Consider the following 25210-nt stretch of genomic DNA (forward strand, 5'->3'; position numbering starts at 1 on the left):
TCGTACGTGTATGCACGTGATCTATAATGGACGGAACACACTCCTGGTCCATATTCTGTGCACGTGAGAGACATGTCACCTGTGTCCATTGCGAGTGCGTAAAGCACACTACGTGCACAGAGCTGAGATAACCTCTTTACTGCCCTGAAGTGTCCGAGTTATGCAATTGTGGAGGTTTGGAAGAGTGGACTGCACCCTCCTTCTGTCCTGAGGCTGGACCGGCCTTATCACCGCCTGGCCATCACGGTGATAAGAAGAGGAAAGGCCAAAGGGCCATAAGGAACAGTGTGCATGGTGCAGGTCAACAGTGTAAGGAGGCTGGACTCAAAGGGGAGGGAAGGCGGACAAGAATATTATCTGATAAGCATCACCAATGTCTTTTGATCCTTGAATGGGTGATCCTGAGCTACAGGGTGTCATGCTGGGCAGACGAGCAGAACGACACGGCAGGTACAAACAAGCAAGCCCTTGAAGATCATCTGGAGCTAAAGCATATTTACACAGGGAAGACTGGAAAGACTCTTGTGACTCACAGGCATGAACATACAAGCTTGTTGTGTTTAAACCTCATTTTGAATCAGAAGACGCGATTGATCGGTAAGTTTCCGATCGTTGTGCTGCCAAAACGAGGCAGAGTCAGCAAAATATTTGACTGCACTATGTGGTGTATACGTTCCCACATATGACACTGCAGAGGAGCTTGAATGTCACATGGATGTCTGCTGGGTGTTGTGTCATAAGTCACTGATTAAAAGCTGTCATGTGGCAGCCAGACAGGACCTGGGGCAGCTGTGCAAGCTGTGGCCTGAACCAAATGCCTCGCTGTCTTGCCCAGAGCAAAATGGAGGAGGGATTCTTCGGCCTGGACTGGCCATGGGGGGGCTTAACTTAGCAAGCTGCTGCAATGTTAAAGTGTCCCTGGTTCCCCCCGTGGCAACAGTTAAAAACAAAGGAGCAGATATTACGCGTACCCTCGTAGCTCAAGCCACGCTCGCTTGTTGTAAAAACCAGATGACAAAGTTGGGTGATATTTTGTGTATTTATCTGAATTTGTCAATAAACTGCTTCAGAGCTTCTGTGCCAGTGAACACACCAACTATCTTATATTCTCCTCTATCCCAAAACTATTAAAAGCACATAAAGGATGCAGATTAATGCATTAAAATGAATGACAAAGTTAAAATAAATGTAAGCACTGCAGTGACACATTATTCTGGTACTGTAAAGTTTTTAAAAATGGCAGACATACATTTCGGACCTATTTGTCACTGAATTACATAAATAGGGTTTGGTGGCGCTGAGCCATTGAGAAGGTGAGTCACATATTGTTTTGAAAGTTTTTTTTTTATCTTTCTCTTGATTTTATTACCACTTCTATATATTCTAATATGCTCCACTCACTTTAGATAATCACATGATAATCCCATAAAGCTGAGGGTGATGTACAGTGCTTTTATGATAAAAAACCAAAACACATATTAATTAACCAGTGTCACAGAGGTTTTTGTGCCGTACAGTTCTCAGTTAAAGCACACCTTAAGCTCAAAGTTAAATAAATAAAGATTCACAATCATTTGAGTTTCCCATCGAGCTAAGACAGTGACATCAAAGCATCAGCGACCTGTCGCATCCATGCTCCAATTAAAAGAATTAAGATGTCAGAAGCCTTCATTATCAGCTCCGTCTGAAGGACATCAAAGGTTGCGGTGTAGTGAGAGTGCAGCTGCCCTGACGGTGTGAGTTTCTCCTCTCTCACTCCAGAGGAACTTGTTTGTGTTGAGGATGTTTACCGATCCCAGGAAAGACAAACGGCCTCTTTCTTGTTTGTAGGTACAAACACAGAGCTGCGTTTGTGTACATGAGAGAGAGAGAGAGAGACAGTGAGAGACAGTGAGAGAGAACGCGAGGCAGAGCTTCAGGATGTACTGTATTGATAGGTCAGTGTTTGTCTTGTCTCTGTCTTTTTACTCCACTCCCATGTTTCCCATCAGACCCCCCGACACCTTTCAGAGTTGTCCAAAAGCATAAAGAACAAGGAAGCAAGGAATCCAGTAAAACACAAATGAACAAAATTATAAAGTTAGAAACACCTCTACGACTCCAAAATGTGAAATAACTAGAATCTGCAGAGTAATACGAGTTAGAATTTCTGATTATGATATAAAGAATGTGTATTGTTTTCTTTTTGTTTAATAAGAAATGTGGTCTCTGATTCAGCTCAAAGGAGGACTGTAATCTGTAATAATACATAATACTATGTGATGTGAAATTAAATTTCCAGAAGAACTTGATCTATGATACTCCATGTGAACACATGGTGTCACTCTTTCTCATCACTGGACAAAGCCCTCAGACCTCTCATAGGCTTTTTTTTTTTATCACCACATTTATCACACACACACACACACACCATTACACTGTGAACATGTTGTAAACAATGTTTTGGCAGGCAAAAGTGTTATTTGTGTGAATTACAACCACATTAGAGAGATGAAAATGTACAGTTTTTTCCACTCACTTCAGGTCTAAAGTTAACGATTTTGCTAGTATAACCAGATTTAAAGAGGTAAATTATTTAATCTGATAAGTAATGACACTATCGTGCACATTATTTGCTAGGGGGGTTTCTAATTATGTTGTATGGGGGGTAATATAGTTTGTACTACACTATGTCAAATTTATTTACACTGAGGGCGACAAGAATGTGGATTAAAACCCTTTTTCATACAAACGATGACACTTCCTTCTAATCTGCCTAATTCTTAGCCGATAAGCGGCCTCATTTCCTGGCTGACTTATGAAATACTGACCAGTGGATTGTCTGTATTGCCACCGTGTCACATTCTGTGGGCTTGTATCATCAGCAAATGTCACTTTGTATTGAGGTTTTCCGACCACAGCAATAAATCCTAGGGGGAAACAGAAAGCTTTTATGGCACGGAGACTTCCCTTCCATTCTGCGGGGGGGGGGTTTACACCAAGTCTTCATCTGTCTCAGTCTTTTTAACTGGCACAGTTAAAGAAAAAAATAGTAAACAGGATTTTATATTCAGAATTGATGTGTTTTCGATAAGATATAGATTGTATAGACGTAGGTGTACAGATGAGTTATTGTACCAATAATAAATAAGTCAATTTAGTGGTAACTGCATCTCATATGGAATGAATGAGTGAAAATATTGCAATAATTAAATAATTATTCAACTTTTTACTGCTGTAGCTAGTAATTTAATTTACTCCTAAAATGCTGGGGGCATTTGAAAATTTCTGGCTAGAAATCAAAGTCTTCTTTAATCTATAATAGTGTATTTTAACTTAAAATAATATAATATTCGGTTTGATTAATCTGCAAAATTATTAATTCAATGCAGTACAGAGAGCACTGTTTACATTTGAAATGAAGAGGAGTAGTTACCAGGCAAAGTCGTTGCAGAAACACAGACCTGCAGAGGTGCCAAAGCCCCAGGTTTACTGTTTCTTCTAGATAATCTGATGGCAAGGTTGTCCAGAATTGGAGCCAAATAAGTACAATATCAGTTTTACATCATGAAGACTTGTTGATTTGATTTTATTAAGCTTGTAGCATTTATATCAAACTTGTGTTGAGGCTTCAGTTAGAACAAAAAAAGTGGGGCATGGCAAAAAAGAAAATCCCCTAAAGTTAGTGCATTCAAATTTACCTTGTTGTCTGACAAGCTGTCAAACACACAAGGTGTTGACTTTACCCTCCTAAGCCATGTTTTCATCAAAAGTACCCGGAACTCAGTGCCCGAGGTACTTTCTTCAAGGAACCTTGAAGGTTTCCTGCAGACTACTGTTTGCTTGTATCTCCACAGGCTCCAAAAGACATTAGGCAAATGAGATTGATGACATGTGATGTGAATAACCAACGGCCACAACAAGCTCTTCCACTCCATACCACTAGGGAGCGGTAATGCAGTGTTTTCTACAGAATTCATGCACCCATTTGATTCAAAACAGTGTTTATATGAAAACAAATCATTATTTGTTGGTATGCGGTGACGACGGGAAGATTGTGGGATTGCTCAACACAGCAAATCACTGATAAATTAACGTCGTGATGACAGAGATCTTTGTAACACAACATCTGTATCAATAAGAATTAATTGTGAAGAGATTTCATGAGCTGCTGTGGTGAAGAACATCCCGGTACATTCAACACTTCAAGACCCTCTTCAAAAGACAAGACCTAGGGATGCACAGTATTATCGGCACTATATTGATCTCGACAGATATTGGCTTTAAAATGGATTATCGGATATCGGCAGACACACCAAGATCTGCAGAAAAATAGGCTTAATAGGCCACAACGTCCTTGACTTCTATGCTGACGCCCTCTATAACCATTATTTTTACATTTATCGACATCCGCTGCGACATCAGTGGCCAAAATACTGTGTTTATTTCACTACGCAAGAGACAAAACAACCTCTGTAGTTGGACGCAGGGAAAATTTTTATATATATTGGTATTGGTTATCGGCCCAAGCACTCCCGATTTATCGGCATATCGGATATTAGCAAAAAGTCCAGTATCGGCCATCCCTAATGAGAAAAACCCTCTCCAGATTGAGCTATGCTGCCTTTCTGAGGAATGTCTATATCCTCCAAGATACTTGCATGTTTCACAGTATAAAAATGAGCTTTCACCACAGTGTCAACACCTCTATCTGCCGAATATGTCACATGGACCCATTTCAAAAGCCCTGTAGTGTTTTTGTGCCCTAAATCCATTGTTTGTTTTAAATATGGCTTTTATCGTTAAATAGTTGCAAGACCGGCAGATGTACGGCTTCATACTGCAGAGTCCTGGTATTTAGTCAGGTGCAAAGGCATATACAATCATGGGATTTTTCAAAATAGCCTAGTTTAAGTGAGAAAAGTAAATAGCAGCAGCTTTGAAGCAGATACATAACAGCAGAGGTGTGTGACACACAGCTGATTAGCAACACAGTGCATTCACATGCATCCGTGCAAGCATACTCTAGTTCTGGTTTATTTTGTGTCTGGGGAAAAAATGAGATAATGCCATGTTTGGAGGGTGGGGGTGGGGTCAAAGGAGGCCCAGCAAAAAAGTTTGACCCAATGGCCCTAGAGGAGTTCTACATTCACATTACAAGGTTTTATATCAGAGTTTTATATCAGAATAGTTTTCAATAAGCCAATCCGACTGTTTCTGGTAAGCGGTCTGCCAACGATGCAGAAATGTTCCTGCAGAAATTTCCACAAATTATAGAATATAAGCAACAGATGGACGCAGCAGCGCTCTGCTGTTTTCCCCTCACGACGTTGACATTTAAACCAAAAAAAAACCTTAATAACAACTGAGCGGAGGTTAAGTTAAGGAGATTTCTTATATTTTAGCAGGAGTTTTGACGCTGTGTGCATATAGTCAATTCCGATTTGCAAATCAGAATCTTGCCACATCAGTAGGTAGTCCTAGACCAGATCTGATATGTCATCATGGCACATGAGTGAGAATGTTTCATATCAGAATCCATGCAGCTTTTTTGCCTACACACGTGCACTGAGTGTTGTCGTCAATGACCTGCAGCAGCTGCATGGTTTACCTGTATGCACGCTCCGAGTGTGTCGTCATCCATCGGCATTGGCATATGTTGGTTCAGACCAGTCAATCTGTCCAGCGACTCCAGCTCGTCCAGAACGCTGCCGCTCGCCTTTTGACAGGACAAAAGAGAAGAGACCACATCACACCTGTGTTGCACTCCCTCCACTGGCTTCCTAATCCTTTTAGGGTTGATTTAAAAATGTTATTACTGGTTTTTAAAGCTCAAGATGGTTTGGCACCATCTTACCCCTCTGACCTTCTTATTCTTCACACTAATAACAGGCTGCTTTTAGATGTAGTCAAAATCCCAACTAAAAACTTGCCGTGACCGGGCCTTTTCTGTAGCTGCCCCTAAACCTGGAATGAGTTACCCATGGAAATTACATCTGCCTCCACCACTGAACATTTTTAAATCACTTTTAAAGACCCACCTCCTTGGCCTTCAGTTTGATTGATGCATCACGATCCAATTTATTTGTTCGGGCCGTTCAAGAGGATGTGAAGAGGATTTTAAAGCAATACAGTAAAAAAAATGCTCTAGAAAATAATCTCTCACCCTACCTTTAAAAACAACCGAGTTGAAGTGCTGTACATCGCATAAATACATAAAACAGACAGGATATGAAACAATGTAAACTAAAAGCAGTATAAAAACCAACAAAACACAGAAACAAAGTCAATAAATAAGATAAACAATATAAATACATATATAAAACACTAAAGCTGCCAGCTCTAACACAAGAAGAGATCTTCTTCAGACCTCAGTGATTGTGAAGGCGAGTTAATGTGTAAAAGATCACTGATGTGGAAGCAGCTTGTGAATCTGGGGAATTAATGATATAATGTCTTGTTAGGGTAGTGGTTAGCACTCTTGCCTTTGCAGCAAGATGTCTCGGGTTCGAGACCCGTTCAGAACATGGGCCTTTCTGCATGGAGTTTGCATTTTCTCCCCATGTGTACGTGGGTTTTCTCCGGGGTCTCCGGTTTCCTCCCACAGTCCAAAAACATGCAATGTGGGGATTAGGTATATTGGACACTCTAAATTGACCGTAGGTGTGAGTGGTTTTGTCTCTATTGTCTCTATGTGGCCCTGCGATGGACTGGTGAGCAGTAGAAAATGGATGGATGGATGTCATGTTAGGATGGTGGGAGTGGGGTCAATGGGGGCCCATGGGGATTTTTTTGCTGGCCATGAAAAAGTAAATAACATAAATTTTCCACCAAGCACTTTCAGAGACTGGACTATCCTACTTACATTTTGACTTAAATATATGACCTGAATGCTTCTTCCACAATTAAACACGTGCCACAGGACAGTCAACTATAAATTACAGCTGCTGATTCACTGCAGATGGAGCAGCGGCAGCTCTAGCTACAGACATGACTGTGGTAGGACCGACAGACAGAGCACGGCAGTGCGGTGCAGCGAGTGTGTGAGTGTACACCTGCATGGACTTCTTCTTCTTCTTCTCTTCCTGTGCTTCTCTACGTGTGTCTGTCGTTCGCCCGAAACTGGGGAACTCGCCCAGTCTGTGAGTGTGTGTGTGTGTGTGTGTACACTGTGAAGGCTGAACTCCACATGGGACAGACGAGGCTGCGACAATCCAACCAACGTACACGACGTGGGAAAGAAACGTCAGGAAGTCCGTTGGTGTGAAGTCAGGTCGGTGTCGGTGCTGTTCCAGGCTCGTTATTCACTGACTCGGTCACACGCACACACACACACACACACAGTCGTCTCTTTGTTTTAGCGAGCCGTGGGGGTTAGCTGCTTCCGGAAAAAAAAAAAAACCTCCGCGCAGGTAAGACGAGTTTCGGTCTCGACTTTAGCGAATTCTAATCTTTTCTGGGAGAAAACGCGAAGGTTAAAGTTGCTCCACAGTCCCAGGGCAGTGTCGCGGGTGTTAAATGTGTTCGTGTGGGGGGACAAAAGTGAGTTATTCGAGGTGAAGCGCGGGCTTTTCCACCCTCCTGAGCAGGTTAATTGTTGTTCTGTGCTGGAAGGTGAAGTCGTGTTACCTGGTCGGTTCCGTCCATGTGACAGACTGATGTGAAACTTTTATGACCTCTTCTATCATATGGATGTGTGACACACAGTGGAGTGATAGGGGGAAACCGACAGCCATAGACTGACGTGTGGGGACAGTGAGTTATTTATGGTCCCAATGACAACACACCAGAGGTTGAACAACAACGTACCCTCTAAATAGTTAACTATACCTTTATACATTTACAAATACAAGTTAAAGCCTTCAAATTCAAGCAGTAGGTAATGAATAACTGAGGTGACACATACAGTCGCGGTTTTTCCTCACGTATATTGTGATATTAAGTAATTACTGTGTTATGGATTTGAAACTAACAAGATGGCGCATTACTACATTAGACACCATCAAAACATTAGTTGGTTTAAGTGTTTTTCTAATAAATAGAACAAGCTTTCTGGTTTTTCAGCTTCTTAAATGTGAATATTTTCTGGTTTCCATGCTCCGTCATTGAATAACAATGAATAATAATTTTGCTTTGTAGACAAAACAAGACATTCCAGAACATCATCATTTCTAGGTTTGGTACACACTGATCCACATTTTTTTAACATTCTCTGACATTTCAGAGACAAAACTAGTACTGGATTAATTGATAATGAAAATAATTGTTGGTTGCAGCCCCTACTTAATTCTAACATGTATGTATTCCACTTTTAATTAGCATAGAACATGGAATAATCGACAAATTATTGTATTAAATTGCAGCCTTTGTAATTTATTCATTCTATTCATAAATCCTAAACATTTAGGAGGGTTTCTAAGGCACAGATTTAATTTACAACCCATACATTTGTTTAAGTGTCTTAATTGCTGAAAAAACCCATTTGGTTTTCATAGTCCTGGTTTAGGGGTCTCAAACTCAAAACATGAACTTGGGCCCACTGAGCATCTAGTCTGGTCAGGATTCGCTCACTTTTCCCACCCGCAAGTATGATCTTCAAATCATAACATAATATTCCATCATGTGACTATTCTGTGAACTTCTTTCTTTCTGTCAATATGCAAATCGCCTTTATTCTGAGTGTTATATTTAGCACACCCAGTCTATGTTATTATATTATTAATTCATCATTGCCTTGCCATAGTAATTGCGTAAGCGGCTGTCTAAATCAGGTTTTAGTCACTCCTAAATGAAAATGGGTTGCACCACTTTTACTAGCCATTGTGTTGTAGAGTTTAGTAATTACAAAATATTTTCACCAACCCCATAATTGGTGTAAGTGTTGGTGTACCATACCCTAGCTACACTCTGCAATTTGTGCGCTCAGACCCTAATAATGGCTCCTTTAGAGAGGATGATGGCACTACAGGAGGAACAGCAACCTGTCATCATCAACTTTCGTTCAGTGCAATGAGACAGATATTTATTCCCGTTGCTGTTTCTGGCTTGACCACACAATCGAAATCACAAACTTGCTAACTGCGGCTATTGAGCACCGCCCGAACCTGAACGGGACACTGCCTCCATCTCCTTTTCTTGTTTTGTATTTCATTGGGATATTTTGCTACAGGGTCAATGCAGATTGGGGGCTTGAGGACACGGGCTGTGGGGAAAGCCAATCGCCACCATGAGTTTTAATTGATAATATTGTACATGTTACAGTTAGAACGATGTTTTCCGGCAGGTAGGCTTTTGCTTTGTTGTGATGTTGAGGAGAATCTCACTGTTTACTTTCTGCTTTGCATGCTGATTTGGCAACCATTACTCATGCAACTAGCAAACCACTTGTGCATTACTATGAATTCCCTGGCTATGGTACTATGGGATTGCGTAAGTTGGTCTTGTGCAACCAAAATTAGTAAACTCCTTGCTGTAAACTAGCTTGTAATTCCTAAGGCTTTAGTGGTGTTTTGGTAATTAGTAAATCCTGAATTTACTAGAGACTTATAGCAAATTGGTGCAACCCCACCCAGGAGCTTTGTCAGTGTGAGTTTATTTCTGTTGCCACTTCGCATGTGAGTCTCTTGTTGTTTGAATTTAGCTCAATGAAGCTTGTTTTATTTGGGTATGGATGCTTCCTGCATATACAGTAGATAAGCAATGCAAATATTGCTAATATTCAAAGCAGGAGACATTGGAGGTCGTTGCCAAAGCACTTACATAAGGTTCAAAAAGTGCTCAGCATAGCTGTCATCTGATTTTTGCTACTAAGACAATTATATTTTTTACTTTATCAAGATAGAAAACATCCACTGCATCCTAGTAACGTGACGGAGTGAACATGTCGGAGCAGTTCATGTGATTCTTTTATTCCCAGACATTAATACAATTTAATAATCTGTATTGGTAACACCAGACACTGGTGTAAAGCAGAGGTAGACATGACACACCTGCCGTCTCATAGACTTGGAGAAATTATTAGTGTAACGTGGCTTCACCTGTGTTCGCTGAGGGTGTGGTGGCACATGTGACTCACTCATATCAACCATGAAAGCGAGTGATTTGGCTCAGCTTCCATGAAAAGCCACCATGGGTAATCCTGAAGGAGACTGGAAGGCACTCTATAGACCACAGACATTTCTGTCGTAAGATTAGACTGTCACATGGTTGGGAGGCTTTGGATAAAACATTCCCTCGTGAAGGCTGGTCAAACTGATTGGCTTTAGTGTGAGATTCATGGGAAGTCATTTGCTGTTGTCATTCAGTCATAAATAATGCCCTGTGTGGACTGAGGGTTACCAGTTTTCAAGTTTTTCACAAGTAGGTTTTTACTTAGAAGGGACTTGCTGTGATGTTTTTGACTACAAAAAGTAAGATTTGTTTTAGTTGTAGCTAAAGGTAACAATCGTCATCAAACTAACTGCACATTATTATTACAGGATTATTTTTACTGAGTCTGAATACAGTTTTCAACAAGTTCACGGTTCGATCTACATTAATGTCGTATTTATGCTTTGTTTGTTTTCTGTCCGATAAGAAGTTTCGATCAAAATTTCTTCACAAAAATCGATCTTTTACAATCTGATATTTCATCGCAATAATTGAAAGTCACCCCCACCCTAGAGGGGATGCTTTTGTAATGCTTGTTTAACCAAAGACGGACCAAACAATCCCAAAGAGCAAAGTCCAAAGCCAAGACACAAGAAATGATTTAACCGCTGACAAAAAAGCTGATAGTCTTCTTAAGTGATATGGCAGAACTGACTTTTATCTTTTAAAATGCCAAATAGAATATAGAATAGAATACAATTTTATTGTCCATCGGGTGCTTTTTTTGTAGTGTAATTTTTCTTTACTCTTCAACATGATAATATTCAATAAGCACTCACATAAAATGGAGAAAAAAGTGCTGTGTTCTATTCATTGTTTCACTAACAAATCAGTAAATCAGATGATAATTAATAACAATTTTTAGTGCGTGCAGGGCAGTTCCCTCTGTTTCACAAGGAGAATCCCAAGAAAGACGAGTGCGTTTATTGATTTCACGCTGTATCGTTACATAGTGATCTACTGCAGTGTTTAAACAATGGGTATTGATAGATAAGTTTCAAGCACAGTGAAAGTAAAGCATTGCCAAGAACACTATGTTGTCACACTATCAGAAGCCAAAGACAACCACATATTGATAAAACAATAGAGAAGGAATTTAACGATAAGATAATCAGTCATGCCCTTTGCAGTTGAGTAGCACGGTGTATTTAACACACAGATAGTATCTTATTCATCTATTTATTTCTATCATTGGTGCTCTAGATCATGTGGTTTCTAAATAAATGGGAGCACAGTCTGGTTAATACTGTGTTTCTCTCCTCTGTGCTACAGGATCCATGACCCCTATCCATTACAGGACACGGTTTCATTTGCACCAAGTAGAGACAAAGAGAGAAAGAAGGCCTGTATGATGTCAGCCAGGGTACCTGCATGTGTGTGCACACATTTATATTTAGACTTGTGTGTTTGCAATCAGTCATTGAGCTACTTAGTGTACTTCACCTGTAGTAGTGCAGCATCAGCAGTGTGTGACACACACACGCACACACACATGTATATATATATATAGTAGCTGGAGAAGGAGCTCCTTCCCTCTGCCTTTTTTTCTAGTTACACCAATTCCCCTCTGCATTCCTGACACCAGTGCAGCCAGAGCTCATACACAACTACACAAAATATACACACACTCACACACAGAGAGCGGGAGAGAGAGAGAGAGAGAGAGAGCGCGACACACACATTACTGTGTTGGTGTGCTGCTGGAGAGGCAGGGCTCTGGTTTCATTTGGGCTTCAGGCAGCCACTATGTTAGAGCCTCACGTTTGCGTGCGGTGGCCACTGAGCGCTTGACAACAAAGATATCATCTCGGGTGAGTCGCTCCAAGGTAATCACACTGACGATAATGTTGTCCTTTTGTGTCTGAAATCTGGACTGGGTCACAAAAGGAAGGGGAAAAGAAAGGTAGATAGTACATTGTAGCTATAGATATCTTTACTCTTGTATAATTCATGGATACTAAGGTAGAATTTAGTGTGTTTCTGTGCCACAGAAACCTATGACACCAAGAAGAGATGCCAGGGAAAGTGTCTAGCTCCACTTATTTTCACTTGTGTTGTAAAAAACCCAAAACATTCATCACAACTTGGGCTCATCTATTCTACTGACCTTTTTTAAGTTCACTTTTAACATTTCATTCCATTCCAAAGTATAATGCTGTCTCCTTGGAATCCCTGTAATCCTCCTTGCAGTGCATATAATAATATTACAAGGTAGACCTCACAAGAGCTACCTCAGCGTATTTGGTATGATTTATAAAAATGCTATTTTAATGGTTTTAATGTGAGTAAAAGTTTCACCAAAGAATGTGTTGCTGATCAGCACTCTCTTTATGAGAAGGAATTAGAGGAGATTAGGATCGGCACAAAGGGATGGAGACCACTGCTGATTGGGTGCAAGGGGTCATTAGTGATGGGGCTTATGTTCTTGCTGTTGATTCAAAAACTCTTGCTCTCATGTAGTGCTACGTCTTTGTTCCCTCCCATTTGCAGGAGATAGACTTTCGTCCGTTTCTCCTGCCTCATTTCACAGAGTTTAGCCCTTTCTGTGTGAGCGCGGTGACTTTTACTGAGATGAGAATTCCCTTTGTCCCTCAGGAAACCCGCTGAGAGGAAGCAGCTGCGGCTTGCTGCAACTCTGTGAATTTGCCATTTCCTGTGGAGCTGGCCAGTATGAGGACAGATAGTTCAAATTCAACAGTGGTTCCTATTTTTGTCTTTCTCCACAGAAAACCAAGATGAAGACATGGAGAAGTTGATGTTTCCGAATCATTGTTTCACTTTCGCTATTTGAATGGATTCAGCTTTGGACGATGCAGGCGTAGATGAATATACCAGACACCGTTTCTAAGGGAATAATAGGAGGCAGATCTTGGACTGAGGACAGAGCTCTGTCAGCCAATGGCTACTATAGAAACCAAAGCTGCCACCAGCAGCAGCAGCAGCAATGCTGCAGGTCTCTCATGGGCACGGTTATGTAAGGAGTGTGGCCAGCAGCATGATGGCATGGACAGTCACCTGTATGAGTACCAGGATGAGGTGGACGACGAACTGATTTGCCACATCTGTCTGCAGCCACTGCTCAAGCCCATGGACACCCCCTGTGGCCACACGTACTGCTTTCACTGCCTGAGCAACTTCTTAAAAGAGCAGGACTTTTGCCCAGTGGACCGCCAGCGAATACAGTTGCATCAGTGCCGTCAGTCCACCCTGCTGGTCAGGAACCTGCTGGACAAGCTGACTGTGATGTGTCCTCATTCTGACGAATGCCAGCTGCAAATGCAGCGCTGTGAACTGCAGCCCCACTTGCACAACAGGTAAGAATACGGATGAAATGTTAGGACAGCGGGTTCAGTGGTTACAGTTAGGCCCCAGTTCCACCAAGCAGTTTGTTTCAGTTTGGTATTTGTATTATTTAACTAAAATAACTAAAGTAACTGATCCACACTGTCCCACTTTTTGGCATCCCCCTGAAACCCAGCACATGAGAGGATTCAAGGTTGTTTGTTGTGTCTCTTATTTAACTGATACTGTCAGCGAGTCGCAGTGTTTACTGTCTCAGATTCTTCTTTGTTGTATTTTTTTTTGCAGGCTACACTGTGTCGTGCTGGTATGATGTTACACCTTTTACACAGTTGATGCAGCCATCACCACCTGGCTGACACAAAACTCTAGCCAGATCATGATTTAGCGTTTCCCGACAACTGAACTGCACTTAAATGCTTGGTGAAAATGCAGCTTTTGACTTTTAAATCGGCTGAAATGTGCCATAGTAATATCAAACTCTATGAGCAGTATCTCTCTGTGCCCTGTTCTTACTAAATAGAGGGTTGGCTGAAGTGTAATCCTGTGTCACAATGAATCTGACCATAGGGAACATCTTGCTGCACCAGTGAGCTGGTGGATGAGATATTATCATCGATGTCATGCACACAACTCTGGAGTTTCTCCAGAAATAGTCCATAGGGGCTCTACAGTGCGTGTGGGTGCAAATGTCCAGGAGATTATGCTGCCAGATCCTTTGTTTAATGTCTATATAACGTCCGATTGAGCTCATATGTACAGTGGGTGAATGGGCAAGTCAGATGCCACGCCCCCTTGCCTGGATTATCTAGAGATCCTTCTGCTGTTGTGACCCAGACAATGTCTGGACCCAGATCTCCACACATTACACAGAGTTCACGTCAGAAAACAGCATCAGTCTCATAACCAGCTCCCTCTCACTGGCCAATCACAATATACAAATTTTGATAAGAATCAACAGAGTTGTATATATTGCTCAGTGTTCTTGGGCAATAAACTATTTATTGTTACTTCAGAATAACCTTAAGAAAACCCCCACCAAATCTGTGGCACGGACTGAGGAATGTAAAATGACTATCATTAACATTGTTTGTTTTGCTTCAGTGTGCTATTCCAGTGTATTTTTCCCCCTCCTTTGAAGCATTTATTCCTGGTTGTACAGTCCCTCTGTGAACTTGCTCACTTGTAATTATTGAGCTCAAGACACAGTGTGGGTCAGTCAAGTTGTTTTTCACATGGCCAGTGATTGTGGTGCTTATCATTGCAGCCGCGACGTAGTCAGTCGTAGGTGGCAGATACTGGTCATGCTGCAGCCTCTCTGTGCAAACAGTGAGGAGGCAAAGTTCAGACTGGAGGAGCATGCAACACTCAACCGCTCTCACCCAGACACTCTGCAATGCAGTGAAATTGTCTGCTCATCTGCTTTTGTTTCAAATCATGTGCATTGATTCACATTTTCTTATTCATTTCATTAAATTTTTTCTTATTCCCAATTAGCCCAGACACTCATTTTGCACAGTAAAAATGGTAACGATAATGACCCTTATCTGTGTCTTTTACTAGTTTCCTCTATGTCCCCATCTCTCCACAGATGTCCTGTTTTTAGAAGACTGAGAGAGGAAGCGGAGAAAAGGAAGAGGCCCTCTTGGAATGAGATAAAGGGACGTAAGAGTGAAGGGGAAGCACCCAGCGATGCTAAACATTCAGCATCACTGTCCCGAAATCCCACCCGGGATCAGCCTGAGCCTGGGATGATTAATCCAGCCTATGAGGAGAGCGAGGACGGTATGAAGTCATTTCTGTTGATCCAGACCGTACAAGTCTGTGTTCTGCACAAACATGATAATTTATCACAATGACTAAAATAGTTCGAGGCCTGGTCATACTCTGTGGGACTGACTGAGTGATGTTATGATAAGTTTCCCAGGTGTAATGCACTTAGTTTCCAAACTGAAAACGTTTCTTCCAGAAAATGGTTTGTAGCCTTAAGGTTTTAATTCTCAGCCTGTCACAAGTGAATCATCTGCCTAGACACTGAAACACGTACCAGCTCACAGTATTTTTTAAGATGGAATCAGTTTCGTCACTGGGGAAAACCCTGAAAGCGACTTTCCAGATGGATTCGTGGATCAAAGTCCACTAAAACACAGTTTCCAGGCAACTGATAATCCGTGTCCACGGAGACGTTTGCATTGTTATTTTCATATCTATTTTAGTCAAATCACTGTTTTGTGCTCTTAGAACATGTTCTAACCTCAGTATTGTACAATGAGAATACACTTTTAAATGAAGTTATATAGTATTTGTATTGAATGTTGCTGGGGCATTTTGACTCACTCAGGTTAAACTGCACTATCTCTGCAGTCAGCTGAATCCTTACATTTCTATTGCTGGTCAGACTTAATATATTGGAAGCACTGCAGAGAAGTTATCTTTAGTGGTCTCTGTATACACACACACACACACAAACTAGTTTTTCTATCTCTGTGAGGAAACCTCAAGACAATGCATTCCCAAGCCCCTTACCCTAACTTTAACCATCACAACTAAGTACCTAAACCTAACACTAACCTGAACATAATTCTAACCCTAATCGTAAAACCAGATCTTAACCCTGAAAAAGCCCTTTAACCTCGTCAAACTGTCCACACGCACATTTTTTTGGTTCCCATGAGGAGAGAAAAACATGTATACACACACACACACAGACCCGTTTCAAGGTTGAGATTTTAAATGTCTGCTATCTCAACTGTGACGATAACAAAGGGAGTTTCATGCTGCATGCAATTCATTTCAGTTAGTAAAGATATTTTCCAGTAATTTAAGTTTCTTGCTGGAAATGAGATAAGAAGGTGAGAAGTGTTTTCAGTAAGTTTCAGGATAAAAAGCGTCTGCTAAATGACATGTAATGTAATGTAAAAGTGTTTTCAGTAAACATATAATGTCAGTGGGATCCTTTAAACTCATTTCTATAAGGCTTACAGCTCATTTGCAAAAATGTGTGAGGAATATAATTAACATCATTCTCCAGTTATCACCACATAATATTACATTCTAATCCGTTTTCCTGCTGTTAATTCCAATAAATTATAAAAGTGTGCCCTTTCAGCACCTATTTGTAGATCTTGTGTTCCTGGTAGCGTAGCGTTATAATTTGATTTCTAGGAGCATATAAGAAATAGTGTTGCAACTGTTAATCAGTATTAAGACTGCAAGGAGTGTAATTTTAAATGGTTATATATTTGCTTAGCACACAGAAATTTAACCTTCCTCCAGTGCTTCTTGAACCCAGTGTCCTTGGTCTAATGGGACGGGTGTATTTTAACTGCTCATATAATAACACAGAAACCAGTGGGGGTTGTGTCTGAGTTTAGGTGTGTTTTTCACCTGTTGGATGAGCATAATCTTAAATAGTCTTGCCATTTAATTTCCCGTGGTGGTTATTTTAAGCCACTGACACCAAATGTGTCCTGAAGGTTGTCAGATTAGATGGTTTTCATGTTTATAATCATTGCTCGTCCGTTCCTCTGTCCTTCAGACAACACCCCTCTCCGCTCGAGTCTGGTGGCCGAGGCCAACATGGTGGAGTTGTTCAGAGAGGAGCCGGAGGAGGAGCTGGGCTTTCGCATCGTGGGGGGAAAAGACACGCCATTAGGGAACATAGTCATCCAGGAGATAGTGCGGGACTCGCTAGCAGCTCGTGACGGCAGATTGGCCCCAGGGGACCATATCTTGGAGGTGAGAGTGACTCATGAACAAAAGTGGAAAGTGCTGAGATAATAAAAATACCTGTCTCTTCTTCATGATGGGAATCCATGGAAGTAGTGTAAAATCAACATACTTCTGCATAAACACCATATCAATGACCGACCGCTCACTGTACTGTAAACAGTACAGGGAACGGGAAAGTAGATATTCAAGAGAAACAAGTTTTAACTCCATGGTAACAAGGTGTGGTTTGTTATTGCTGTGCCACAAACACATCAGTGTAAGCAGCAACTTCATCTGTCACAGATTATTCCTGCCTTTTTGACAGTGTTTAAACAGGACTGTTTTCTTTGAAGTTATTATATAACCATTTTCATTATTTTGAAATGATAAGGTAAGTACTCTAGATGTGGTAATATTTTATTGTGCCACTTTATGCTGACGGTACAGATTATTTACTAAGAACGTGGAGTGAATAAATGTTTGTTTGAAAAATGAATTTAGTAATCAATCAAAGGTTTGGTCAATTCTCTGTTGACTGGTTAGTCATCGCAGCTTTGCAACATTTTTTGATAATTATTATAGTCACACGTATGGTTTTCACAGCGATAAATGGATAGAGTTTAGTCGTTTGTGGCTTCGTAAAAATTAGCTGAGGGACTATTTTAGCCTTGGCTCTGGCACCTCTTCCTCAGTGTGTCTGCCACAATGGAGCTTTTCCTCTAAAACATTACCATATCTGAAAATGAGAACAAAAGCCTGCCAGCCATCAGGCTACCTTCAGGATGTGGAATATTAGCTGCAGTCTCTTAGGGATTTTCTTTTTTGGCTTTTTGGCAGTCTGGTGCATGTGAAGGTAGATGTGAAGATTGTGTTGAAACTCTATCTTTGTCTTCCCCCTGAACCATTGATTTTACTTTTGTTTAGCAACATTTTACAACAGATTCTAAGGGCCACTTCAATAGGCTCTTCAGCTACACAGAAAAGGAAGATGTACGTAAGATGTATGTAAAGGATTGGTGCGCCAGTAGTGAAACGGCACTTAATCACATTTTTCAAAGCTGGAATAACTCACCCAGATAAGACAAGTGGGAGTCGAGCGACTACGGCAGGTATACCATCAGTGGTCGGAATCGAGTTGTGTGTATGCGCCACAGTTTCCAACCTCCCTGACGTAAAGCCAGAAATAAAAAAGTCAGTCCACAGAGGAAACAGTGATAAAACATGGTGAACTGATAACTGTATTCCAAATGAATCGCATAGTCTGACTCACCATTTTTCTCTGTTGTATTTGTCCAGGTGAATGATATCAGCTTGGCTTCCGTCCCCCACGCCAGGGCCATCGCAGTGCTGCGGCAGCCTTCACTCCTCCGACTCACAGTGATGCAGGAGAAAGGTTTCAAACCCAGAGATCAACGGTCCGATCACCATCCGTCCTCTTCGACCACTTCCACCACCACCATCGCCCAATCCTCCTCGAGTTCCCACGGCAACACTACCTCCAGTCACAACCCCGGCACAGTGCTGCAGGTGACGCTGATGAAGAGTCAGCGCAGCGAGCCACTCGGCATCAAACTCATCCGCAAATCGGACGAGAGTGGGGTTTTCATCCTGGACTTGCTGCCTGGTGGTTTGGCGGCTGAAGATGGGAAACTGAGTAACAATGACAAAGTGTTGGCCATTAATGGACACGACCTTAGGCATGGTACACCTGAGAGTGCTGCACAGATCATACAGGTATGTTTAAGTGCCGAAGACTCTTCATCACTGACCATTTCATCAAGCATTTAAGTGTGCCATCATTTGAAAGTACATTGAGCTATTGAAAAGCTTCACACTAGTGAAAGTGTACTGATAAAATCAACACCAGATTCAAATCTGACGTAGACGTGATCTAAAAGATGTGGTTAAATCATTAAAAACATTCCATTCTTTAAGGTTGTCCGTGTTTCAGCAGTTTCTCACACACATTTGAATGATGCAACAAGGACAACTTAGAAAACAATCACTGCTGTTTGTCAAGATGTAACATGAACACACACACACACACACCTAAATGCCTGAAGCTTGCTAGCTTAGAGGCTCCAGTGTTCAGTACACCACTCTGTTTAAAAGAGTAAACAAGGTACTGATGACAGAGTTACAAGTAGTTAGGCTATTAACAGACACACCGATCATAAGGCCTGATGATAACAATATAACTGGGTCTACGGATTTATAGAAAATATCTCATATCCATGAACAGAATTTTTGCTTTAAAGTACAAAATTACAAAAAGCTAAAATTCCCAGCCAGAAGTCTGGGAAAAGTAGCCTAAAAACGCTGTGAAATTGATTTTGTTTGTTGTGCATCTAGGGAAGTGAGGTTCGTGTGAACTTTGTGGTAATGAGAAGTGCAGAGACTCAGGAGGAAGGCAGCAGCAGCGGCAGGGAGCAGAACGGGAGGGCAGCCAGGAGAAATCCTGAGCCACAGTACTTTAGCCGCCGGTCCACGTACATGAAGGTAAGATTTCCTCTCGTATAATTTGCCTGCCGTCCAAACTACCTGGGGATTTTGGAGCACTGACCCTCCTTCACTTCCTGATAGGTTCTCAACTATCAGCTGTGATTAAAAACTATTAATACTTTAATTTTCACCTCATCATTGGTGTCATAACAGAAATCTTCACTTTTTGTCACATTATTATTACTTTCTGAAACGAATGGAGAGGCTAATGCGATAAATCTTTTTGTGGTGTGTTATTATGGATGCAGATTACTTCTGATCCAGAGCTAAAATAAATGCATTTTAGCTCTGTAAACAAAATCATGGTATGGATTTTGCCTCATTCTCACACTATGGAGCTCCAGTAGACAGCATGCAACATTCTCCATTTTTTTTACAGGACGCCGTGTTGTTCACATCCATAAATGTACTGTATATACCAGGTAGGGCTGAACAAAATCGTAGTGGGGCCTACTGCAATTTTCAGATCGCAGGACGCTCAATCACAAATCACTACACAAATATCACACAGTAATAATTTTACATGTTATGAAAATGAAAATGAGAACAATGATGTAAAAATGACCAATTTCAGTCAAAATTATCTTAATAAAATATTATTTCTAAATCGTTCAGCCCTAATACCAGGCAATATGTTAAGCAACTTGTCTCTTCACCGGCTGTATTTCTAAAAAAGTGAAGACTGTGTGTAGTTGTTGACAAAAGAGTTGGTGACAAGCAAAGAGGGGAGCATTTTACCACATCCTGCCATAAAACAAACATAGAAGATGGAGCGACAGGCGACGGATTCCACTTGTGCAATGATCACCTCTATATCAGGAGCAAAATATCTTGTTTATTTTACATGCTTTCACCGCGATGTCTTATCGTTCTCTGGAGCAGGATGAGGGGATTTTTTTTTCCAGAGATCTGAAGATTTCAGAATACCGCAGGTCTGGAATAATGTCAGCCGTGGCTGTTCCCGTAGTCGTGAAAAGCCCCACAGCAGAATTATATGGGTCAGCTATATTCAGTCCTCTGTAATACATTGAGTCACATGACAAGTCACGTGAGGTTTGGAGCTCTTTAAAAGAAATCATTCCTTTTCATGATTTTTACCAGTTGGAATTTCCACAGTTTCAGTTCCTGTAGCTCACAAACATCACATGTTTTCGTTAACACGATGCAGTCATGGTGATCACACACTCAGTTCTACCATACGCTATTAGTGGAAAGAACAGCAATCCTCCAGTTGGTGGTGGGAAGCTTTGAGAGCAGACACCTGCATCGGTGTGCGGAGATGAAAGCCCCTCTCTGGGGCCTCCCTCTGTCCTGATCAAAAGGCCCAGGGTGCTGCTCACTCTGCTGCCACAGAGCCACTGTCTTGTTGTTTTTTTGCTTGTTTCTTTGGGTGGCGGAGGATCAAAGCTGGTAACAGTTAGCTTTCGCCTGCAGAGTGAGCCTTTTCGTCTTGCTGGGGGGAGGTTAGGCTCCCTGCTGGGGGGAGGAAGAGTCCTCACCTCCCCCAAGCTTCCCTTCTGATGGTTTACAGACTGGAGGAAGAAACAAGGAGCCCGGCTGAGACTGTCATTTTTCACACATCTTTTCCATTACGAGAGCTCTGTGTTGATTGTCACACGTTGCCTCTTTCTTCCCTCGGCTCTCAGCCACAACTCAGATGTTTCACATTTGTTTCTACAAAGTGCTTTGGCGAGAGGAATCGGTCATAAGATCTTTGAGAGGCTGAAGTTAATTGGCAGCACTGACTTGAGTCAAAATCCACACTGATGTCGATCGTTGTGTTGAATGTGTACATTTCTATTTTGTTCTTCCAGGATCCTCCAGGTGGGTTTTCCAGCCAGGAGAAGACCGTGAGCCTGAAGAAGGAGCCTCGTCTTTCTCTGGGCATCACCATTGCCGGGGGGAGGGACTGTCGCAGCCGCCTGCCTGTTTACATCACAAGTGTGCAGCCTGTCGGCTGTTTGCACCGAGATGGCACCATCAAAAGAGGTACAAAGCAACATCTGGTGATCTGTGATTTCACCTTTGAATAAGGGGACGTTTACTTGCAGTAGAAGAATCTATTATACATGAAATAAATGCTGTTGCAGGTCTAGTCCTAACTGAATGTAAATGCATTTATTTGTTTAATCCAACATAAAGGGGAAAAATTCTCTGCCACATTAAGCAACTGCCGGGAAACAAAGTCTGTTGCAATTTGACAAAATGGCTAAAAGGATCGTTGTCTTTTCAGTCTTTCATAATCAGACTTACAACATTGCCCAAGCAAGGACGCTTAACTGGAGCAAATGTGTGCTAACATCACACCAGCCTTTACCCACAGGGTTTAAGTGACAGTGATTTGCATAAACCTGTAAATAAAAATGAGTTGCTGTATTCTGAACACAGAGATGTCCTGGACGTGGCAAAATGTTTCTCCACAACTTTTGTTTTGTCCACGTTTCCTCAGGTGACGTTCTGTTGAGCATCAACGGTGTCGACCTGACCCAGTTGACCTACAACGAGGCCGTTTCTGTGCTGAAGGCTCAGACGGCTCAGTCGCAGGTGGTGCTGCGTGTCATCCAGACGCTCTCCGACGACTCGGAGGAGGAAAACAACGCCGCCAATAAGGACGAACTGGACTCCGGGGACGACACGAGGGACGACACCCTCAACTGGACACCACTGTGGACTCGCTGGTTGGGATTACCAAGGTAGATTTCACAGTGTCAAGATATTATTTGCCATTTGTGTGTTCAAGTGCCAGGGATTTTTTCTTTGAAATAGAAAATTCAAAGACTATGGAGTTACGATCTGTCCAGAGTGTGCTTCGCCTTTCGCTCTATGTCAGCTGAGATTGGCACAGCACCCCATGCAACCCTCATGTGGAGGATAAAGCAGAGGAATAGAGCTTTGCGTCCACATACTTGTCATTATGGTGGCCTCTCAGGGCTTCCACAGAGCGACCGTCCAATCACAGACGAGATTGACCAGCGTGTCACACGTTTGTGATGTGAGCTTCTCAGTACCGTAAATTCCTAAACGGTTGAATAACAACTGCCAGATATCGAAAGTGAAAGTTATCTTGGAAAAAGGGGCTGAAGCACTCGGCCTGATTATAAGAATAAAGAGAATATAAGAAGAAAGAGTAGTAATAAATAATAGGGAAAGAAAGCTATGAAATCTGTTCAACCAAAACTCCTGGGCCCTTGTACTGTAACTGTGCACACATGTGAAGAGGTTGAGTGTGACTCTGACTCTGGTTTCAGTCACATGCACTGGTGCCGTGACATTGTCCTGCACAAGACCAACAACGACAGCTGGGGCTTCAGCATTGTCGGGGGCTACGAGGAGAGCCACGGCCAGCAGCCTTTCTTCATCAAAACCATCGTGCCTGGTACACCCGCTCACTTTGACGGACGCCTCAAGTAAGTGAACTTCACTTTGACTCCCCGTGTGATGTCATCGGCTCCCGTGGTCACCTGTGGCTTTCTCTTCTCCAGGTGCGGCGACGAAATAGTGGCAGTGAACGGAGCCACAACGGTGGGGATGAACAACTCATCGCTCATCCCCATGCTCAAGCTGCAGAAGAATAAGGTCACACTGACTGTGGTGTCCTGGCCTGGCAGTCTAGTGTAGAAAACACACGTCTTTATTTACTCTCTCTATCTCACACACACACACACACAGCTGCGTTCTGGACTGAGCCACTCACTGTCCCCTCCACATGTAACCGGTCGTCTGGTTACGTTTGGTATCAAGGCCTCAGATCAGTTATGTAACACAGGAATTGTGTGTGTGAACATATCTGGTGAGCACACGGGGGGGCGGGGGGCTGGGGGGGGATATTTAATCAGGGTTCAAAATGATGACAATCAGTAGATTTGCTGAAATGGAAGGATTTTTTTTCTATATTTTTGATAACCTGTCGGATAATGTTATGAATCGGTTTGAGTGATTCACCTAAAACAGCATCCAGAGATGAAAGCGTAGATCTTTCGCGCACACAGCTTTATCGATGCCGTCCGGGATTATAACAAAATTGCCGCTGACTGATGCCAAAGACGGAGAAATCATCCTAATTTGTGTGATTTTATCAACTCTATTAACATAAACACAGTCTCGATGATGGACGCTAATGTAAACAACTGAATCTGCACATTATAGAAAGACTTATTTTAACGTGGAGGTTAAGTTATCTACGTTCAAGAGTTTTAAACACACAGTTTGTCATTTCTACTGCTAGGAGTCTCTCAATTAAAACAAAACAAAAGACCTTGTTTTATGACGTGGGGAAGCAGCATGGGATCATGGGAATTCTTGTCTCGTTTGGTTTCCTGTGTGCAGCCTGCGCTTTACAGGGAAAGTTTCTGTGGCTCGTCACCAAAGAATTCCTTCCTCACTATGTAAAGCAACTAGCTAGCTAGGGTTGTTGCATATTATATCTTTAAATGGTCTGAAAAATCACTCAAATCATGCACTCCCTTGAATTAGAATTACAATAAATCTTCATGGTCAGTTCGAACAGAGCTGGGAGGAAACTGCTTGGGTTCAGGGAAAAGAAACGTCATTTCAAATTGTTGTAGAAGCAAATAAATGTATGACAAATGTTTTTATATAAATATACATAATTTTACCCGCACTGTTGTTAATCCTTAAACAAGACACAAGTTTTTACTCAAGAGTTTTGATTTATGGATCGATTACATGTGCTCTGTATTTATTTCACATGATACGATGCCTCATGCTGATGAGTTGGCTGTGGAAGTGGGTGCCTTGTAGACATTGAAGGACAAACCAGATTGTATAGTTGCCTTAAAATTGCCACTTTACCGACACGTGTTTCCTTTCCTCTCATTATAAAGTGTGTATATAGTTTGAATATGAATTCAAGGATGAATGGCCGAGCCCAGATAAAAATTGATTTACTCTTTCGTTTCCACACATTCCCCCGTAGCCTTTCCTGTATCTTGTTGAATAATTCAGAATATTGTCAGCGAGTTAGTTTTTTGTTTTTGTTTTTTTAATCAGAATGACTATGAATTATTAGTAATGTTATATGTGTTGGCTCATACACGGTTTCATTATGTTGAATAAAGTCGTAATAAATCCAGCTCTTGCTCCGTTTATTTAAGTCTGTAACTGGTCTGAAATGGCATGAAGAGTGAAGCAGTTTTACAAACGTCTATCTTTGTCTCACAGACAATTGTCTGGACAATGTTCTAAAACTGCTGCAGATTCAAATATGAATTCAGCGTTCATGTCACTTTGGATTTACAAGTTATTTACCTATTAATACAATCATGAGATCAGAAAAGATTTGGTCACATTTGACCTGAGTATTCACAGGAAAACTACAGAATTAATTAGAAATGTCTAATAAACTGGACAGTGACCCCTGGTGGACACAAACCTTAACATTACACAAATGTCTCACTATTTTAGGTCAAAACTGAACAATTATGTGCACCTTAAACGATAGAGATGCACAAACCTTATGATTTGAAAGTGCTGTTACATAATCTGGGTCAAATAAACTGACAACATAAAGCAACAAACAAAAAAGAAGAAGTGAATATTTGCATATTTA

At 41.7% G+C, this 25210-nt stretch overlaps 1 protein-coding gene across 6 annotated transcripts; it reads left to right on the forward strand.

The window, feature by feature from the left end:
* The first annotated feature begins 340 nt into the window (after positions 1 to 340).
* On the forward strand, positions 341 to 24733 carry lnx2b (ligand of numb-protein X 2b). Of its 6 annotated transcripts, none has more exons than XM_058649940.1 (10): positions 341 to 597; positions 12855 to 13442; positions 15020 to 15213; positions 16967 to 17166; positions 18436 to 18873; positions 19492 to 19638; positions 21456 to 21630; positions 22091 to 22334; positions 22890 to 23048; positions 23124 to 24733. In XM_058649940.1, exons 2-10 carry the CDS (start codon positions 13027 to 13029, stop codon positions 23257 to 23259), a joined length of 2109 nt encoding a protein of 702 aa, XP_058505923.1. In that variant the 5' UTR covers positions 341 to 597; positions 12855 to 13026; the 3' UTR covers positions 23260 to 24733. The 6 variants fall into 6 exon arrangements, with proteins under 6 accessions (XP_058505923.1, XP_058505924.1, XP_058505919.1 ...); XM_058649941.1 differs by lacking the exon at positions 341 to 597 and adding an exon at positions 7005 to 7022; XM_058649936.1 differs by lacking the exon at positions 341 to 597 and adding an exon at positions 7118 to 7252.
* The last annotated feature ends 477 nt before the right edge of the window (positions 24734 to 25210 follow it).

The sequence above is a fragment of the Solea solea genome, chromosome 14 (genome assembly GCF_958295425.1).
Source record: "Solea solea chromosome 14, fSolSol10.1, whole genome shotgun sequence".
Taxonomy (NCBI): Eukaryota; Metazoa; Chordata; class Actinopteri; order Pleuronectiformes; family Soleidae; genus Solea; species Solea solea.

Excerpts from the sequence above, each read along its gene's own strand:
- lnx2b (XM_058649940.1), top strand. The coding sequence starts at position 13,027 with ATGGCTACTATAGAAACCAAAGCTGCCACCAGCAGCAGCAGCAGCAAT. Across the intron at positions 15,214-16,966 it reads CTATGAGGAGAGCGAGGACG|ACAACACCCCTCTCCGCTCG; the intron begins GTATGAAGTCAT and ends TCTGTCCTTCAG. Across the intron at positions 19,639-21,455 it reads GCCGGTCCACGTACATGAAG|GATCCTCCAGGTGGGTTTTC; the intron begins GTAAGATTTCCT and ends TTGTTCTTCCAG.